General features: G+C 43.1%; 1 protein-coding gene across 7 annotated transcripts in view; it reads left to right on the plus strand.

Moving 5' to 3' along the window:
* Window positions 1-21,361, plus strand: part of DOCK11 (dedicator of cytokinesis 11) — a 198,720-nt gene that overhangs the window by 145,322 nt on the left and 32,037 nt on the right. For all 7 annotated transcript variants that reach the window (XM_085008234.1, XM_085008235.1, XM_085008236.1 and 4 more), the window contains 7 exons: window positions 437-579; window positions 1,711-1,826; window positions 4,389-4,526; window positions 8,904-9,086; window positions 11,707-11,820; window positions 14,247-14,462; window positions 14,550-14,607. In XM_085008234.1, coding sequence (XP_084864360.1) covers window positions 437-579; window positions 1,711-1,826; window positions 4,389-4,526; window positions 8,904-9,086; window positions 11,707-11,820; window positions 14,247-14,462; window positions 14,550-14,607 — 968 coding nt within the window. The remainder of the gene's footprint in view (window positions 1-436; window positions 580-1,710; window positions 1,827-4,388; window positions 4,527-8,903; window positions 9,087-11,706; window positions 11,821-14,246; window positions 14,463-14,549; window positions 14,608-21,361) is intronic.

Here is a 21,361-nt window from a genome sequence, read left to right on the forward strand (position 1 = left end):
CAAACATTTCTGAGCCCAGCTTATCTCAGGTCCAGAAGCAGATGAAATAGGCACTCACTCTTGACCATCTAACTCAAAGAATTCTCCCTGTCTCAGGCCAGCTCTGAGTAGCCCTCTCATGGTTTTCTCTGACTCTTGTCCTTCCTCACCTCCTGAGAAAAGACTGAATCTTATTGGAGTGTTATCCACTTTATTCTGGTATATTTTTGAGGAGAAGAAGAGAAGTAAAACCTCTAAATTCCTTACTTATATTCTTACAACATAAGCTATTCTAAATATACATTGGAACTTCATTCAATTTCCAGTGACACTTCATTGAAGCTAAATAATCGTTGGTAGAATATTGAGCATAGCCCCGTGCTTGTGTGAAAACCTAGTCACTTATTAGTTTAAAAATATATCTCAATATCTTTCCCAACTTGAACATTTATTTTAGGGTGCATGATGCCTGGCTGTCAAAACACTTTGGAATAGACCGGAAATCGCAAACCATGCCAGCTCTTCGAAATAGATCGGGAATAATGCAGGCCCGGCTGCAGCATCTTAGTAGCCTGGAAAGTTCATTTACCCTTAATCATAGTAAGTGCAAATGTGTGCTCCCATATGGAGCAGACATGTAATGCTGTTCAACTTTATGTACAATCATTTTATCAGATGTGAATATATAATAAAATATGCATTGATTTTTTTAAAGAAATTTTAGGCAACGGTGTGTTTTCTTAGTTTTGGAGGACATTTTCCCGTTGAATTACTGTTCTTATCATATTGTTTTACATAGAATAGCTTTTACTTCTACTTTAATGCAAATAATGGCATCTTAATATAATAGTAAAAATAATATTTGTTTAGAGTTACCATTGTTCATTCAATGATATTAAGGCATTACCCATGCTGAGCTGACTGCAGAAATCAAAGAACTGTAAATATTTTGGCAGAGGTGTATTTCACACAGGTTGAAGTATTGACAAGTCGAACAGGACAAGGAGGAAGCTATCCTTTGAAAAGCAAATATGAATAAAAAGTCAAAGAGTGAGAAAACGTTCATTTCCATGCAGTCCTCTGGAGGTTGCATAAAAGGAAGCCAGCAGAACTGGCTTTGCGACTAGGACTGATAATAAAAACAAATGTCTCGAGCAGATGGATCATGAGCTAATAGATTTTTAAAAAAATGCAAGTCTTACAGGCTTCAGCTTTGCTCTTGTCACTGGAAAAATGTAACGAACCTATGCCCTTCAGTTGGCCCGGATGTTTTGTTTTCCTTCTGATTTAAAAACAAACCTCATATCATTGGCATCATTGGAAACATCTGGCCATAGGGCACCACAGTATGGAATGGAGCTGCATTTCTAGGATTTTCTCATTTCTTGCGCACATAATTAGCAGCACAGCCTGAAATGCCTCTCCCGTTACTTCCTAGTTACATCACCGTAGTGCACCACTGAAATCTTGTCTCCAAAGAAGTAGGCACCTGATTATGTGTTGCAGAGTTGTTGATCCAGAGGTGAAGTAAAAATTAGTGGGATGAACCCAGACCGTATTTGCTTAAGAAAGAAATACAGTGAAACTCAGTAGGTCTGTAGGTATTGAGAACCTGCTTTCTTCTTGCTTGTCTCTGTCTTTGAAGGGGGGAAAGAACCATTCAGAACTAACTATTACATGAATCTTTGTGTTGGGCAGTTTTAATTTCCTTTTTTTTTTTTTTAATCCCAGGTTCTGCAACAACTGAAGCAGACATTTTCCATCAGGCGCTTCTGGAAGGCAATACTGCTACTGAAGTTTCCCTAACAGTACTGGATACCATATCGTTTTTCACCCAGTGCTTCAAGGTAAAAATGAAGTTAGAATTCAGTCGGTATCATGGCAAAGAAGATACTAGACGAAAATTAAGTAGTCGGAGGAAACCCAGTGTCGTACAAAAGGAGATTGGCATGTGGAAAGTTCCCGAGCCAGGGATAGAACCCATGCCACAGCAGCGACAACATTGGATCTTTAACCCACTGTGCCAGCAGGAAACTCCTAAAAGCAGTGTTCTTTCACACTTTTATGAAAATGTCCAGTAGTTTGTGGCCCATGTTATGACTGAGTCAGTTTATCCAAATACCCGTTATGATGAGGTGTCTTGTCAAGCCAGATGATGTCCAGGCCGGCTGGCTGGCTGGCTTCCCTTGTCAGGTGCTTAGTGGTTCTTCTCGGATATTTACCTTTTGATACAAATCATCCCTGCCGGGATTAAAGAAGAAGAAGAAATTAAAAGCATTTATCTTGCAGGGTTGTTGAAGGTATAAAATGAGAGGTGAGAGTGCTTGGAAAAATAAAGACTATAGAATGTAAAGTAACATTATTGGGAGAACTCACAAGTGAAAACCCTTGCTGGCTCTTCATCTGAGTTACAGATAATTTTTTTTTCTTTTCTTCCCCTTTCTCTGAGTAATTCAGTTAATTGCTTCAGCCCTCCAGATGTACTATGGCAACCTGGCCTGTGCTTTTCAAAGAGGCTTATACGTGAAAACTGAATTAGATGCTAATAAGAAACAGGCTGCAGCATGCCTTTAAACTATTAAGTTTGTTCTGATTAAAATGCAACCCAAATTCATTGTTTATCATGCTAGTTAATAAGCCACTTGGTCTTAAGGTTTGCCTGGTAGGCCTTCCTCCTATTCAGGTTTTTCTTATTTATTTAACATATATCGTTTGGTAGATATCAGGCAGGATCCTAAGTGCTTTAGAAATATGAACTCATTTTCTCATTGTGGGACTGGAGGTGGAAAAGGGGACCACAAATGGGCACCAAGGCACTTTTGGAGATGGTGGGAATGCACTCACATTGGGTCGTGGTGGTTGCACATGCCCGTAAATTTACTAAAAGTATTTGGATCCTGTACTTACAGCAGGTGAATGATGTGGTATGTAAATACACCTCGACAAACTTAAAAGTACAAATACAAACTCACCTTACATCCTCCTATTAGCTTTGTGATATACATACTGTTTTCTTCCCATTTTAGAAGAGAAAACTGAGGCTCACAGGGAAGGAAGTTGGTGTCAGGTAGCTAGTTAGTGGCAGAATCAGGATTCCGATCCAGGCCAGTCATCACAGGAGGCCATGCTTGTAACCACCATCCCATGCTTGGAAGGAGACTAAGGAAAGAGCCAGAAAGATCTACCACCATTCAGGGATTCTGGCTGTCATTATTACCATTAGATCTGTTACAAGTTTGGGTATGGTTTGGGGGTTTTGTTGTTATTTTTGGCCAAGTCGTAACCTGCTAATTCGTTTCTTGAAGGATAGGAGAATAAGACTGGAGATGTTTACCAATGCCTTTTAAAAAACAAACAAACAAAAGATTCACAAATCAATGGCTATTTCTCCGTAAATTGTTGTTTCTCGTATATCTCTCTTTGGAAGGAACATTTAAACAACTTACATTGCTGGTTTAATTGTGATACCTGTTATTATCTCTGTTCATAGAGGGTTTAATTTATCACCAGTAGCTAAACATATCTTATACTAAACATGCATTTAAAAACAAATTAGATAATAGACTTTTAAAATAGAATTGATATTTTCCTTAATTCTTACATTACTTTGTCACTTTCAGAGAAAAACAAAGCCTGGTTACTGTGTATCCATTTTTTATTTGTTGATCTTTTCTTTCTTTCTTTTTTTTGCTTTTCAGGGCCACACCTGAGGCATATGGAGGTTCCCGGGCTGGGGGTTGAACCAGATTGAACCAGAGCTGTAGCCACTGGCCTACACCACAGCCACAGCAACACGGGATCCCAGCTGCATCTGCAACCTACACCATTGCTCACTTCAACGCTGGATCCTTAACCCACTGAGCAAGGCCAGGGATTGAACCTGAAACCTCATAGTTCCTAGTCGGATTCGTTTCCACTGCATCACATGGGAACTCCATTTTGCTGATTTAATTGAGAAGCAGTGTGATGAGGTTAATTGAAAATATTCTTCCCATACTAGTTCTATATTTGCTGTGTTACACTGGAAAAAAAAACCTTTTCTTCATCTATTTAAAGTGGTCGAACTTAAGTATAGTTGTAGTTTGGAGTTCCCTTGTGGTGCAGCAGGTTAATGATCCAGCATTGTCACTGCAGCAGCTCAAGTCGCTACTGTGGCACGGGTTCAGTCCCTGGCCCGGAAACTTCCACATGCCATGGGCACGGCCAAAAAAAGAAAGAAACTATAGTTATAGTTTATATATAGTATTTTGCGATTTCCAAATTGAAAGAGGGTGCAAATGTTTTTAGATTATGTTAAACTTTTTTATTGTTTTCTGTAACTTTCAAACAATGGTTTGATAAACAGGTGTGGGTAAAGTCTGTTCTCCCATTCTAAATTATTTATGCAATTTTTCTTTCATGTTTTATAGAGCCAGCTTTTAAATAATGATGGCCACAACCCATTAATGAAAAAAGTATTTGATATTCATCTTGCTTTTCTTAAAAATGGGCAGTCCGAAGTGTCGCTGAAACATGTCTTTGCCTCACTGCGAGCTTTCATTAGTAAGGTAAGGAAAAAAGCTTTGTAGCTGCTAGTCACCTTGCTTCACAACAGGAAGGAAGGGGGAACAAGGATCTTTGTGATGACGTTGCCAAACCTCAGATCCTGGAGCCATCAAATCCTGCCTTTGTAAATATAAATGCCAAACAGCAAGATACATCAAGAGGGCCTGACCAAAATTCCCTAAAACCAGCAGGTGCTTTCTTTCTTTTTTTTATTTTTTTTTGTCTTTTGTCTGCTTAGGGCTGCATCTGCGGCATGTGGAGGTTCCCAGGCTAGGGGTCGAATCGGAGCTGTAGCCTCCGGCCTACACCACAGCCACAGCAACATCAGATCCGAGCTGCATCTGCCACCTACACCACAGCTCACAGCAACGCCGGATCCTTAACCCACTGAGCAAGGCCAGGGATCCGAACCCGCAATCTCACGGTTCCTAGTCGGATTCCTCTCCACTGGGTCACAATGGGAACTCTGGCCTGTGCTTTGTATTTCTTCTTGTCGTTCCTTTCTTTTTTGAGCAGACTCCTTTGGAGAGTATCATTTTAAAATGACCAACTGCTAGTTTTTCTTCTTTTTAAAGTATTATCATGCTGAAAATATGTAAGTTATGAGTGTATTCATGTATAAGCACTTTGAATACAGAGACCAAGTTTTATAACCCCAGGGCCTTGTATGATAGCTTGCAAATGGTAGGCACTCAATACCTATTCAAATGAGTGAATCCTTCCTTTCAATGCTAATTGTATCCCTAGGCTCTAAATTTTCAGGCCCTTTACCTCATCTAAACTAAAACTTCAGACTACGCTGTTAGGACAAACCAGGACTGAAGCTGATAGCAAAGATTTATTTCTGGTCTGGTTTTGATAGCTTTTAAACATAATAATATGCCTTGGAAACCAAGATGGACTTAAAATTATGGAAAGGCACAGGCTAGGCCTCCACTCTGGTATATGTAAGTCCAACAAGACAAATTTGATTTGTGTAATAGGATAGCTGAGCATGGAAAACTTCCTTATCATCATTATTTGTATGGCAGCTTATTGTGTTTAAGTGATATAGAAATTAGGTGGATTGGAAGGTTTATTTTAAAATTGCCATTCTTTAATACAGTCTTCTGAAGAAAGAAATGGAAACCTGAGTTCAGTACAAGCATGTTCTGAGAAACTAAGGGAAAGAGATTCAGAAATAACCCATTTGGGGGGTGCCTGTCGTGGCACAATGGTTAACGAATCCGACTAGAAACCATGAGGTTGCGGGTTTGATCCCTGGCCTTGCTCAGTGGGTTAAGGATCCAGCGTTGCCATGAGCTGGGGTGTAGGTTGCAGACGCGGCTTGGATCCCTTGTCACTGTGGCTCTGGTGTAGGCCGGTGGCTGCAGCTCTGATTCAACCCCTACCCTGGGAACCTCCATATGCCGCGGGAGCGGCCCCAGAAAAGGCAAAAAAAAAGACAACCCCCCAAAAAAACCCCAGAAATAATCCATTTAACAAAGTTACTGGGTACTTAGGCACTGTGTCAGGGATACAGTCTGAGGACTTATTGTCCAGTAGGGGGAAGCACACATGCGCACACTGATGCGCATCCACAGATGCCATTGGAGTAAAGGAAGTCTATACAGAGAACTGAGGGTTAACAGGAAAAGGGTGAGAAACACTGTGCTTTAGCAAAAGTTTCTCAGCAGCATTGGAATTAGGGTGTAGTATGGACTCAGCAACAGATGAGACTGAAGAGGTCATTGGGGGCCAGATGATAGTGTACTCATTGCAGGAGCGAGACGGCGTCTTTTAGGCATCAGGGAGCATGGAAGAAACACAATTGGATTTTTTTTTTTTTTTTGTCTTTTTGCCATTTCTTGGGCCGCTCCCGTGGCATATGGAGGTTCCCAGGCTAGGGGTCAAATCAGAGCTATAGCCGCCGACCTACACCAGAGCCACAGCAACGCTGGATCTGAGCTGCGTCTGCAACCTACACCCCAGCTCATGGCAACACCAGATCCTTAACCCACTGAGCAAGACCAGGGATCGAACCGGCAACTTCATGGTTCCTAGTCGGATTCGTTAACCACTGCGCTACGACGGGAACTCCGGCACAATTGGATTTTTATTAAGAGAGAATTGTTGCAGTTGGGGGAAAATCTCTTTCAAAAGTAGTATAGAAATATAGTCTCTGCCCTCGTGACGCTTTCAGTCGAATGGGGCAAGGGTGGTGGTGACAGAAAATAGTCGAGTCAATAAAGTCGTACTTGTGACACATTCTAGGACAGAACCAAGGTGCCATGACAGAGAATAATGATTTGTGGGAGTTAGTTTAGATAAGTTTGTCACTTTTTTAAATGAGACCTGAAATATGAAAAGGGGCCCTGCTCTTTGAAAAGTTCAAAGAAGAACATTCCAGGAGTTCCCATTGTGGGACAGCGGAAGTGAATCCGACTAGGAACCATGAGGTTGCACGTTCAATCCCTGGCCCTGCTCAGTGGATTAAAGATCCAGTGTTGTCGCAAGCTGTGGCATAGGATGTGGATGTGGCTTGGATCTGGCATTGCTGTGGCTGTGGTGTAGGCCAGCAGCTGCAACTCCAATTCGACCCCTAGCCTGGGAACCTCCGTATGCCGCGGTGTGGCCCTAAAAAGCAAGTAAAACAAACAAACAAAAAATTTTAGAAGGACATGCATATGCAAAGGCCTGGAGTTGGGATAAAGCTTGAAATTTTGGGAACTGAAAGGCCCAGTTTAGCTGGAACATAGTGAACCAAGGAGCTCGTTGGCATACCAGTGGTACTTTAAACCATGGGAGTGGTTTCATTTCCCCTGGAGTATGTCCAGGAAGAAAAAAAAGAGCAGTATGTTGGAGAAAAAACACAGAAAGAGTTGGAAGAGGAATCTGTAGAGGGGGTGAGAGGGAGCAGTCACAGAAGTAGAAGGAAAGGCAAGAAAGAAGGGTATCCTGGAAGCCGAAGGAAAAGAGTTTCAGCATCGTGATGAGGTACCGAGTGGTCTGTTAAGATGAAGCGGAGAGGGTGTGCATTGGAATTGGCAGTGACAAGGTCACTGATGATTTTGCTCACTGCCCACGCAGAGAAGTGATTTAGATAGGAAAACTCACTATAGCAGACTAACTACACTACAGCTGTGCCCTCCCTTACACCTTTATTTTCATACTGGAATATCTTGCCCAACAAGATTTGGTTTAATCTGGTGAAACTATTGAAATTTCTCGGTTGCCAGTTAGGAAATATTTATTAAATGTTCATTATCCACATAGCATTGGGCGTGGTGTTAAGGTGATTAAAAAGAAGAAGATAGATTCCTATAACACAGGTTTAAATTCAATATTGCCAAGAAATCATTTTGAAAGGGTGGCCCTCTAGCTTCATACTCCCTGAAAAACATCCATTGTGGACCCTGAAGTAGCTTACCATGTGCTTGCCTAGACTTGCAAACATGGGAGATTAGAATAAGCCTATGTTTTATGCATAATTTATCTCCCACGAAAGAGACTGAATGTATTCTCAAAGTGCAGCCCCTTGCCAGTTTCAAGGATTAGGTAGCCCCTTTTTTTTCTTTTCTTTTTTTTTCTTTTGAGGGTCGCCCCGCAGCATATGGAGGTTCCCTGGCTAGGGCAGGTGAAGCTACAGCTGCCGGCCTACACCACAGCCACAGCAACACTGGATCCTTAACCCACTGAGCGAGGCCAGGAATCGAACCTGCAACCTCATGGTTCCTAGTTGGATTCGTTTCTGCTGTGCCACAGCAGGAACTCCTAGATAGCCACTTTTATACAAAGTCTTTTTCGAGGCCAAAATGTATTTTAATCAACACTATGTATGAGTAAAGGGGGCACATGTTTATGCTTGTGTGCATGCATTTCGTCTATACCCCATTTTGTTAAAAGATCAGCTTTATTTGCCGAATAGATTCCTGCTGTCTATCATTTTCTCAGCACTTGGAAGTTCATAATATAAGGAAATATTTAGATATAAAGCAAAAGAGTAAGTAATGCAGCTTCCCATTTTGAAGGCCCAAATTGAGACCTATCAATCATCCTTTGTTTCAGTCATTCATTAATTTAATATATATGATGGAGAACCTACTTAGCTTCTTTTCCAGACCATCGTAAGCTCTTCTTAGATCTGTAGCATTTATGGTCAGTACCTCACACTTTGTAGAAACTTGGATACTGACTTGACTTGTTCTGTCACTGATTCATCCTGGTCTTTCTGGTTGGGACTAGGTTGGCCTCTCTAGAGCAGAGCCCTGGCCTTATGTTGATTTCGTATCCTCAAAGCACCCAGCCTCGTTCTAGGTGAAAATATATAATAGACCCTCGAGAGAAGATTGATGTTTATGATGGGGTTTTCTGATATTTATATTTTCCCTTCTCTTTAGTTTCCCTCGGCCTTTTTCAAAGGAAGGGTAAACATGTGTGCTGCGTTTTGCTATGAGGTTTTAAAGTGTTGCACGTCGAAGATTAGCTCAACCAGAAATGAAGCGTCTGCACTTTTGTATCTTCTGATGAGAAACAACTTTGAGTATACCAAAAGGAAGACCTTTTTGAGGACACATCTGCAGGTCAGTGGAAACCTGAGTCCCTCCTCTTTCTTCTATTCCATCTTTAGCCTCTATGTCAAGATCTAAAGCTACCCAATCCAATAGAATAGCTATTAGCGACATGTGACCATTTAGCACTTGACATGTGCCTGGTCCACATTGAGCTGTGTCATAAATCTAGAATGCACATTGGCTTTTGAAGACCACATACCAAAAAAGTGAAATATCTTAATTGTTTCACATTGACTGTGTGTTGAAATGATATTTTGAATGGATTTATTGGGTTAAGTAATATACATTAAAATTCACCTCTTTACCTTTTTTTGTGTGTGTGTCTTTTTACCTTTTCTAGGGCTGCTCCTGTGGCATATGGAGGTTCCCAGGCTAGGGGTCGAATCGGAGCTGTAGCCGCCGGTCTACACCACAGCCACAGCAACGCAGGATCCAAGCCGCGTCTTCGACCTACACCACAGCTCACGGCAACGCCGGATCGTTAACCCACTGAGCAAGGCCAGGGACCGAACCTGCAACCTCATGGTTCCTAGTCGGATTCGTTAACCACTGCGCCACGATGGGAACTCCTGTCTTTTTACTTTTAATGTGACTACTAGATGGTTTAAAATTAGGCATGAGGCTCACATCTTATTTCTATTGGACAGCACTGCTCTAGAGCATGGGTGTTAAGAGGGTAGACTCTAGTTCAGATTCCAGGACTGCCGCACAGTGTCTGACCTCGAGCTTGTTACTTCCTTCGTCTCTCAATGCCTCATTTGCCTCCTGTGTAAGATAGTGGAAATATCCCTCTCCACCTCATAGGGTTGTTGTGAGGATTAGACGAGATGATTAAGTAACAAACAAAACACTTGTTAGATATCCCATAACAGGTAATAGTTTGTGTTATTCATGTTTCAGCTTGCCAACTTAGTAAAAAAATGAGAGAAGGAGTTCCCATGTGGTGCAGTGGGTTAAGGACCTGGCGTTGTCACTGCAGCAGCTTGGGTTGCAGCTGTGGCTCGGATTCAGTCCCTGGCCCGGAAACTTCCACCTGCCAAGGGCATGGCCAAAAAAAAGAGAGAGAGAGAGAGACAAGGTTTAGTGGGAAGAATGGACTTTGAAATCAAATTGGACTTAAATTATAGTTCAGCTACTTATTATTATGTGACCCTAGGCAAGTTACGCCATAATTCTTAACTATTTGCCTCATCTGTAAAATTGAGGCCAAGTATGTTTCACCTTGCAGGGTGATCACGAGGGTTGAAAATTAAGTGTGTATAGTGCCGGGCACAAAATGCCTAGTACATAATGGACACTTAGGACATGGCAGTTGCTAGCCAGTGTCTCCATATTTTTTTTTGATTATTTGATGAAACAGCTGTGAACTGAATCACAGCTGGGACTTCTTGGCTCACTAGCCCTCCTTATAATACGGGAAATGCTTGGTCACATTTCTGTCTTCACTGTCATGCTCTGTCCCATTGGCGTCGTTTCTTAGAGACTGGGTTATAGATGGTGAAACAGCCATAAGCAGCTGTTTAGAAATGTCATCAGTAATGTGAAACTCTGAGAGAAGAATATGCTCCATATAAAAATCTTCTGCGTGGTTACTTTTGGATACTAGGGCCAACATTATATGTTCAGGTGTCTGATATTTGCTTCCATAGAGGTGTCACTTGAGAACCACCTTCTGCCAAACATTTCTGCAGTTAGCGTGCTGGTGTGTCTGAAATTCCCCATTAGGGTCCATTCTTCTGCGTTAAGACCTCAGTTCCCTCAAGTGCTTTATTCAAATATAAATGAATTAATATTCATGCAGGCTTCTGAGTGCTCAATGAACTAGTATTATAATGATTAAGATCTCTTTAATCCTCATAACAGCTCTATAAGGTAGCAGTTGTTATCCCCATATTGCAAATAAGGAAAGTGAGGCACAAGATAATAAAAATAACTTTTCCAAAGCTGCTCAGTGAATAATGGATAAAGTCAAGATTTGAATCTAGGGCAGTCTGATTCAAGAGCCCGCACTCAGCTCCTATGGCATCTTGCATCTCAGGACCAGCCACTCACACCTCAGCCTGAATCATTTAGGTATTCAACCAAACAAGCCTGAGAGGCGAAAAAGCACCATTACATTGCATTATACTGCTGTCATTACATATTGTATATGCCATTGCATAGATGCTGCTGTCTAAACCAGGTAGGCAGCAGAGAAGGGAGTTGATACGGTGGAGCTGGAAGTTCAGCACACTGAAGTAGACTAGTGAAAAGAGACGAGAAACCATCAGAACAAATGTCATTTATTCCCAGCTTTGCCAAGCATATTGAACGTAGAGACCTGGCCATCATGATATCTGTTCCTTAATTATGAAAATAGTTTTAGATCTGGCTGTGCCATGAGTTTTGTAAAGTTTTTTCATATCTGACCAAGAAAAATCCCGATAAAATATGAAATTAGGAACCTCTGAAGTTGCTATTTCAATAGAATTTAAATCCCTCGTGTACGAAGAAAATAGATTTTGATGGAACTGTGTAGAATCTTTAAAAGAAGCGTTTCATATGAGTGCCTGTGGACTTATAGAATGATGAAAATAAGCAGCTTTTGTTCAAGAGACATTTGAAAAACAGTATTTGCTTCTTCCCACAGATAATAATTGCCGTGAGCCAGCTGATAGCTGACGTAGCACTAAGCGGAGGATCAAGATTTCAGGAGTCTTTATTCATTATCAATAATTTTGCAAATAGTGACAGACCTATGAAGGTATGTTCTCACTTCAAGTAATAAATGGGACTAACGTTCATTGTCGGGGAAGTTTACATTCCTCGAGTTAAACTATTCGTTGGATTTACAACTTCTATGTGGTATAGAATGTATAGGATGTGAGCTTCACCAGTCAAGGCTTTGCCTGGTACACAGCACATACTCATTGTCAGTTAAATGTGTGGATGAGCGACCATACTATGTGTACACAGTTATGACGGGGGATTTGAATTTTTCTAGGCTTTATTTGTATTTATTTATTTATTCACTCATTTACTTTGTCTTTTTAGGGCGACAACTGCGGCATATGGAAGTTCCCAGGCTAGGGGTTGAATCGGAGCTGAAGCTGGCAGCCTATGCCACAGCCACAGCCATGCCAGATCCGAGCCACGTCTGTGACCGTGGCTGCAGCTCACGGCAACGCTGCATCCTTAACCCACTGGGCGAGGCCAGGGATCTAAGCTGTGTCCTCATGGATGCTAGTCGGGTTCTTTACCGCTGAGCCGCAACAGGAACTCCTAGGCTTAGTTTTTAAACTTGCTCAGACAAGGCCTGGGTCCTTTCTTAACAGATGTTATCATTTACAAGATTAATTAAGCATTCAGTTTGGAATTTGAGAAAACCTCACTTTTTAGAGGAGCTAACAGCTGCCTGATCCTTTGCCAACAGCTGAGGAAGGGCACAGAAGGGATTCATTATTTGATGGTTTTCTGAATTTTAAGAATCATCTGTTGGGGCTTGCCAGAGATACTTACTGGCAAACCCAAGTCCAAGGCTGTCATTCTTAGGCACCAGCTGGCTGAGGCCAAGCCCAAGGCTCTGACCACCATTCCTTTTTCCTACCTGTATGCTAAAAACCTATAACATTGGAAACATTCATTTGTTGTTTTTTTACATGGAGATATGTTCTGGTCTGCAGTGGTGCATGTGTACAAGGGAAGAAGAATCTTTTGCCAATAGAGAACTTTTCCTCCCCAGAGGAATCATTCCCATTCTTGGGAAAGGTCATCTTGCAGCATAATTTGACAATTTGTGTAAAATCTGGAAGAAAAAAGCTCACAGTCACAGCATACTTGATGTTTGGGACGTGTCGAATCTATGTACCAAAAAATATTCCCATAGGAATGTAGCTTAGACTGAAAAAAAAAAAAAAGAAAGAAAAAACAAAAACCAACAACAACAACAACAAAAAAACCTCACTGAGCAGTGCCAGCCGTTCTCAGGCTGGGAAAGTTTGCTTTTCAGCCAGTTCTGCTGGTTCCTCAGGAGATCAGTATATGCTCCAGCTAATCCCATGAGCACAGAAACAGCTTATGTCATTTCGGATCTTTTACTCATACCCTAAAAGAGTTTATTTTACCAGTTGTTAACTGCCCTCAATTCCATGTTATGCTGTGTGCCTCAGTTTCCCCATGAAAAAATGAATTATAATAGTAAATGAATTATAAGAGTCCTTAATTCAGGCGTTCCCGTGGTGGCTCAGCAGTTAACGAATCTGATTAGCATCCATGGGGATGCAAGTTCGATCTCTGGCCTCATTCAGCGGGTTAAGGATCCGGTGTTGCTGTGAGCTGTGGTGGAGGCCGGCAGCCTTAGCTCCAATTGGACCCCCAGCCTGGGAACCTCCATGTGCCGCAGGTGTGGCCCTAAAAAGCAAAAGAAAAAAAAAAAAAGTCCTGAATTCATAAGGTTGTTGTAAAAATTAAAACATGTAAAGCACCTAAGCCACTGCCTGGAGCATAGTAAACTGCTGATTTTTAGTTAGTGTTGTAACAAAAATTACATGATAATGGCAAATATAGATTATAGTTATGGTGCTAGAATTCATAGTGGAAGAGCTGGAGTTCAAAGCCAGATAGTCTGCCTCCAGAGCCCATGTTTTTATTTTTATTTTATTTTATCATTATTATTATTATTATTATTATTATTTTGCTTTTTAGGGCCATACCCGCGGCATATGGAGGGTCCCAGGCTAGGGGGTCTAATCGGAGCCACAGCTGCCGGCCTACACCACAGCCACAACAACGCAGGGTCGGAGCCATGTCTGCGACCTATACCACAGTTCAAGGCAGCGCCGGATCCTTAACCCACTGAGCCAGGCCAGGAATCGAACCCGCAACCTCGTGGTTCCTAGTCAGATTCATTTCCGCTGCACCACGATGGGAACTCTCAGAGTCCATGTTTTTATGTATGATGAATATACTACCATCAAATTTAGTACCTTTGAAGCCTGAGCTAATTGGATTTTTTTTAAAAGAATTAATTTAAAAGTCTTTGGTTATGTAAGTAACATGCCAAGAACCAAATACCAAGAACTCTAACAAAGGGTAAAAGTTGTGTATTATTCCCAGGATTGGATGCCTAGGATTAGAGCACATTGATAACATTGATAAACATGTCTTTTTGTTTGTTTGTTTTGAAATTAGGCAACTGCTTTTCCCACAGAAGTCAAAGACTTGACCAAGAGAATCCGTACTGTTCTCATGGCCACTGCTCAAATGAAGGAGCATGAGAAAGACCCTGAAATGCTAATTGATCTCCAGTACAGCTTAGCCAAGTCCTATGCAAGCACCCCGGAGCTCAGGAAAACCTGGCTTGATAGCATGGCCAAGATTCATATAAAAAATGGAGATTTTTCAGAGGTGACTACATATGGCTTTATTCTAACCACAACCCTGCAGACTCCTGGAGCACACCCTGACACCTCTTTCTTTGTCTTCCTATTTCAGGCAGCAATGTGTTACGTCCATGTAGCAGCTTTGGTTGCAGAGTTTCTTCATCGGAAAAGTAAGATATTTCTGTTCTTAGAGGTGGGGCGAACTTCGGTTAGAATGAGTTTTTATCGTTGCGGCTTGCAGCTGTCAGTGCGATACGATTGAGCTCTGAAAAATATGTTCACCTGTAGCCTCCTTCAGTGTTCAACAGAAGTTGTTCGAAAAGAAAACTGGAGTTTTTCATTTGCCTTCTGCTTTCCTTAAGAGTACAAGAATAAGTTAAATAGTGCAGGGCCAGGCTTGATGCCCAGTGTTTATTTTCCAAGACTGTCTCCCTGGAAGACTGCCATCAATTAAATTCTTCTCAGGGCTTGTGAGCAGTTCAGGATAATACAAATCATTTGTTTCCCCCTCATCTACCTCAGCTTCGCCACCAGCTGCCCACAGATTAGATCTCTCTAGCCACTTTAGTGCCACAATATCTTGGTATTAAAAGAGAGTCAGCACATGAGCAGGATGGCCAAAAAAGACATCTCTGGTTTGTGTCTGCATCACAACAACAATCTGGTGTCCATCCATGGACAGAAGCGCCTTTGGGGGAGCTGTGGATCCAGCACCAAATGTCAAAGGACCTGGGAGGAATTCCACCCACCTGTGCATCAGGCAGTAGGCAGACAGATGTTGGTCCTGTCTGTGGGCCCTGCAGTGGCCTATGACCTGGCTCCAGCCCCTCTGGGCTGCAGTCTGGGAGTCCCTTGAGAACACTGTCTTAGACGGATGAGAGGGCCTTGGAGGGAGTCCAGAAGTCCAGTGGAGAAGTTCCAGCGTGCCGTTGAAGCAAAAAATAAATATATGGAAGTTTGAATGCACTGGTGAGGGTAAGAGGAACAGTTTGATTTCACTCGTGTCACCCCTTCCCCGACGTGGGCACAGCTCAGTCTTGTCGTCCATGATTTCCTCTGCAAGGAAAAGTGAGGGCACGTGAATGGGCATCTAGCTTTCCCAGAAGTACAGGATGCTGCCAAAGAGGCCCGTTTCTCTCTTGCCCCATCCAGAGTACTGAGTCATGAGCCGAATAACTAGGAGGCAGGATGAGACCGGGTGAGCAGCAGCGGTGATTCTCGGCAGGCATTTCAGGGACACACATCCTGCCGGCTACATTACAGACTCCATTAAAAAGCCCACCGACAGGCTGCTAGAGATACTTAGTCTGTGGATTCCCCCGACTGGCCCACAGGCACTCCCCATGCTCCGTGTGCCCCACGCACATACTCCCCCACCCCATAGCTGGATCTCTGTGTGTGCTCCTGATGGTGGTGAGAGCAAGCTGTGCCAGACGGCTAGTGAGCACATGCAGAAAGCCAGCCAGAATCTGTGGGCCAGGGAGCAACCACAAAGACATCGAGATCTGCAGACCACCCTTGGCAAGGCAGCTGGGAGGCTGTTAGCACCTGGCCTGGTGTGTTGCATTCTGGAGAGAATACACAAAAGCTTAAGAGTTCTGCCATAAGAAGGAGCAGGAAGTGTAGAGCAGGTGTAAACGTAAAAAGTCTATGAAAGTCATTAAAAAACAAAAACAACAACAACAAAAAGAAAGTCTATGAAAGGCTTGGAATTTTTAGCAGGGCAGGAAGAAAGTATTTCTCTCTCAAAATCCGTCGGTAAAAATGGTTGGAGGTGACTGCTACTCCACATGCAAAGATCGAAACGCAAGACTTCAAGGAACGTGAAAAACGAAGGAAACATGACACCACCAAAGGATCACCATAATCTGACAGTAACCAAACTCAAACATCGAGATCTTCATTTTCCCCAATAAAGAATTAAGACTATCTGTTCGAAGGAAGCTCAATGAGCTACAATAGAACAGAATATTCGACAAAATCAGGAAAACAGTATATGAACAAAACGAGAAGTTAAACAGAGATCGAAATCTCAAAGAACCAAATTCTGGAGGCGAAGAATGCAATGAATGAAATGAAAAAGGAAAGAGAACATTACCAACAGAATGGAGAAGACTGGGCTTTAGAGATGATCCAGCCAGAGGCGAACAAAGAAAAATGCAAAAGAGTGAAGAAAGCCTATGTGATCAATGGGATACTATCAGCAGAAACCTTATAGGCCATTGGAGAGTGGGAGGATACTTTCCAAGTGCTGAAAAACCGAGCGTACTCTATCCAGCAGAATTGTTCTTCAGAAATAAAGGACCGATAAAGATGTTCCCAGACAAACAAAAGCTGAGGGAGTTGATCACCATTAAAACTCTCACAAGAAATGCTGCAAGGAGTTCTTTAAGCTGACCTGAAAGGATGCTAATTAGGAACATGAAAACATGAAATGGATCTGTACGAATAGATAAAGAAGATGTGGCATGGCGTTCCCATCGTGGCTCAGTGGTTAACGAATCTGACTAGGAACCATGAGGTTGCACGTTCCGTCCCTGGCCTTGCTCAGTGGGTTAAGGATCCAGCTGAGTGGATGAGCTGAGTTGCTGTGAGCTGTGGTGTAGGTCGCAGATGCGTCTTGGATCCCGCGTTGCTGTGGCTCTGGCGTAGGCCAGTGGCTACAGCTCCGATTCGACCCCTAGCCTGGGAACCTCCATATGCTGCGGGAGCGGCCCTAGAAAAAGGCAAAAAGACCAAAAAAAAAAAAAAAAAGATGTGGCACATATACTCGATGGAATATTACTCAGCCACAGGAAGGAAGGAAATCCTGCCATTTGTGACAACATGGATGGACCTTGAGGGCTTGGTGCTAAGTGCAGTAAGTCAGAGAGAGACAAACACTGTATGAGCTCACTTATATGCGGAATCTTAAATAGCCAAACTGGTAGAAACAGAGTAGAATGTTGGTGGTCAGGGGTAGGGGAATTTGAGTGATTTGGGTTCAAAGGGTATAAACTTCCATTTACAGGATAAATTCTGGATAGCTAATGGACATAGTAATTATAGTTAACAATACTGCGTGATGTACTTGAAAGTTGCTAAGCAAGTAGATCGTAAATGTTCTCACTCCCCCTCAAATCGTAATTATATGTAGTGATCAACACTAGTGTGGTAATTATTTCACAGTATATACATGTGTCAAATCAACACATACACCTTAAACTTACACAGTGTTAGGTATCAATGATATTTTAGTATAGCCGGGGCTGGTAGGGAGGCGCAAAAGAAGGAGCCATGATCTTGAAGGGTTCACAATCCTGCAACTCTGTACCTCAAAAATCTGCCTGGGAGTTCCCGTGGTGGCTCAGTGGTTAACGAATCCGACTAGGAACCATGAGGTTGCGGGTTCGGTCCCTGGCCTTGCTCAATGTGGTTAAGGATCTGGTGTTGCCATGAGCTGCGGTGTAGGTCGCAGATGCAGCTTGGATCCCGCGATGCTGTGGCTGTGGTGTAGGCTGGCGGCTACAGCTCCAATTCGACCCCTAGCCTGGGAACCTCCATATGCCGTGGGAGCAGCCCAAGAAATGGCAAAAAGACAAAAAAAAAAAAAACCTGCCTGAAAGCTTCCCTTTCCAAAAGTAATATTGTTGACTACTCTAACAACTACTTAAATAGTAAACAGTTGAGTTAGGTTTAAAAATTGAGGGACAGGAGTTCCCATCATGGTGCAGTGGAAATGAATCCGACTAGGAACCATGAGGATGCGGGTTTGATCCCTGGCCTCGCTCAGTGGGTTAAGGATCTGGCATTTCCGTGAGCTGTGATGTAGGTCGAAGACACAGCTCAGATCTGCTGTTGCTGCGGCTCTGGTGTAGGCCAGCAGCAACAGCTCCAATTAGACCCCAAGCCTGGGAACCTCCATATGCTGTGGGTGCAGTCCTTAAAAAAAAAAAGAGGCAAAAAAATAAATAAATAAAAATAAAAATTGATTGGCAGTAGACATTGTGAAGACATCTCCCACTGTCTTTGAAACCAGTCCAGTGAGTGACATTAGGACAAAATGAAACCCTCTTGTGGGAGTCACAAACTGTAGCTTTGGCTCTGAAAGCACGAGCATGTTTTGTTTTGTTTTTTAATTCCAGAATTCCTGCAGTTCATTATATCTCTTTCTTCCCAAACATGGTGTCATGACTAAAATGTAGATTCGTTTTAGTTATATTTTAAATGTAACACTTTGTTTGATAGTGCAATTCTTTTTTTTTTTTTTTGTCTTTTTGTTGTTGTTGTTGCTATTTCTTGGGCCGCTCCCGCGGCATATGGAGGTTCCCAGGCTAGGGGTTGAATCGGAGCTGTAGCCACTGGCCTACGCCAGAGCCACAGCAACGCGGGATCCGAGCCGCGTCTGCAACCTACACCACAGCTCACGGCAACGCCGGATCGTTAACCCACTGAGCAAGGCCAGGGACCGAACCCGCAACCTCATGGTTCCTAGTCGGATTCGTTAACCACTGCGCCACGACGGGAACTCCTGATAGTGCAATTCTTTTGAATAGTCTGTGTATTTGAAATTGGTATACCCTCGTTTTCTTTTTTTTTGTACGGAACGTGGCTTTAAAATGGAAAACAAGCTTGCCAAACAAAGGCCCTGTTAGAGGCTTTTTCCCCACATCACTTGTCTGCCTGTGCAATTACAGTACAATAAATGTCGACATTGCACACCTGCAATTATAATAAACTAACAAATAGGAGAACCCTCAACACGGCACTATATAAAGTTTTAGGTATATCTTTCAGGTAAATCAGGTTACTATTTCTCATCTTTTTAATTAGTAGAAATCTGAAATAAGAGTTTTCTGTCCAGTAAGTATAAACCTATGCCCTTTAGATAATGAAAATAGTTAAATATATTAAAATATTTTCTTAGAATTTTTTTTCACAAGTGCGAAGACCTTAAAACTTAAGCAAAAATCAAGAATTATTTATTTCCAGGGAGTTCCCGTCGTGGCTCGGTGGTTAACGAATCCCACTAGGAACCATGAGAACGTGGGTTTGATCCCTTGGCCTTGCTCAGTGGGTTAAGGATCTGGCGTTGCCGTGAGCTGTGGCGTAGGCCGGCGGCTACAGCTCTGATTAGACCCCTAACCTGGGAACCTCCATATGCCGCAGGTGCAGCCCTGAAAAGACAAGAAAATAAAACCCCAAAAAAATAGTTTTGTCCCATTGGATGGTTGCCTAACAGAGCAAGGACTTGGGCCCCTGGCTTCCAGGGGTGACCGCAGAACACCAGTGAGGGGCCATTTCTAGATCCTTTTTTCTTTCCCCACGTTTCAGGCACTGAAGGGAAAGGAAAAGGGGAGGGAGGCGTGCAGGTCTCCGTGCCGCACCCCCACCCTCAGACTTGTTGCAGGCGGCCAGAGCTCCTGCTCTTTGTACCAGAGACCTTAAGGATCAGCATCCTCTTCCTTTTTCCTAAGTCACCTCTAAGCGGTGATACTACGGTATTAGTCACACCCACCTCCCCAAAATATATAATTAAAAAACAGATCTAAATGTCCTTATTTCTGTTTTCTCTGAGAACCTCAGAATGTTCTAGATCTTATTCTCTGGAGACTAGACTTATGTGCCTCTCCCTCTTCTCTTCCTGAGAGAGCGCACAGCTATTGGCCCCCAGGGAAGGCAAGAGTTCTGCCTCTGCATTCTTCTGCCACCACCACATAGCGCGTCTGAGGGTCAGCAAAGCTTCAGGCCTGTAGGGCGCCTCCATCACCCCAGAAAAAGACATTTCTTTTCCATGCCTTATAGAGTCATGTTGTTCCCTTTCCTGAGTCTTTATACCCAGGATCTGATAGCTTAAGTTCTGCAAAGCTTTTTTTTTTTTTTTTTTTGTCTTTTCTAGGGCCGCTCCCTCGGCATATGGAGGTTCCCAGGCTAGGGATCGAATCGAAGCTGTAGCCGCCAGCCTATGCCAGAGCCACAGCAACATGGGATCCAAGCCGTGTCTGTGACCTACACCATAGCTCTCGGCAACACCAGATCCTTAACTCACTGAGCAAGGCCAGGGGTCGAACCCGCAACCTCATGGTTTCTAGTCAGTTTCGTTAACCACTGAGCCACAATGGGAACTCCTGCAAAGCTTTTTATTTCCCCAATTCCTTCCCAATCACAGCTTCTTCCTTTTAGGGCCCTCCCCTCAAGGCTCTTAGCCCCTCTCCCTCTTCCGACTAGCAGTCCTACTTTATCAAAGGTTGGGCTTCTTTCCCATCCTCCAAGCACTTCCCTTCTTTTCTATGGGCCAGATAATTGGTGCTCAAGGAAGCATTCTCTGCTTGGAGAGTTGGCACCTTGCTTCCCCTAGGACGGCAGTCGGGAATCCAGAAGCTACGGCTGTGAAGGGCAAAGTCAGGAGTCCAGGTCGCAGACCAGAAAGAGCCAAAGCAGACTCTCCAATACCACCTTATGTAATGCTACCTAGGGCTACAGGTGAGCCCTCACACACCTGCCTCCCTCTGTCGGGACATATACACTGGTCACTTCTAGATTCAGCAGCTTATTGCATCTGAAGCACAACTGAATGAAACAAGACTAGGGGGAATCCCAAGAATTTTCCCCAAGCATTTTAAAGACCCTAGGAAACAAGAGTCCTCTTATCCTTGGATAGTTCGGTCGGTGTTGATTACTTAAGCAAACAAAGGGACATACATGTATATGTATGTATATGTGTATCTATATAGAGAGAGGAGTTCCTGTCATGGCTCAGTGGTTAACGAACCCGACTAACGTCCATGAGGATTCAGGTTTGATCCCTGACCTCGCTCAGTGGGTTAAGGATCCGGTGTTGCCGCAAGCTCTGGTGTAGGCTGGCAACTGTAGCTCTGATAAGACCCCTAGCCTGGGAATCTCCATATGCCGTGGGTGCAGCCCTAAAAAGACAAAAAAATAAAA

This window comes from Sus scrofa, chromosome X, assembly GCF_054392235.1.
Source record: "Sus scrofa isolate SSC_HxYL_T2T_F1_AM1 chromosome X, Sscrofa_HxYL_maternal_Yorkshire_Landrace_v2.0, whole genome shotgun sequence".
NCBI classification, from domain to species: Eukaryota; Metazoa; Chordata; class Mammalia; order Artiodactyla; family Suidae; genus Sus; species Sus scrofa.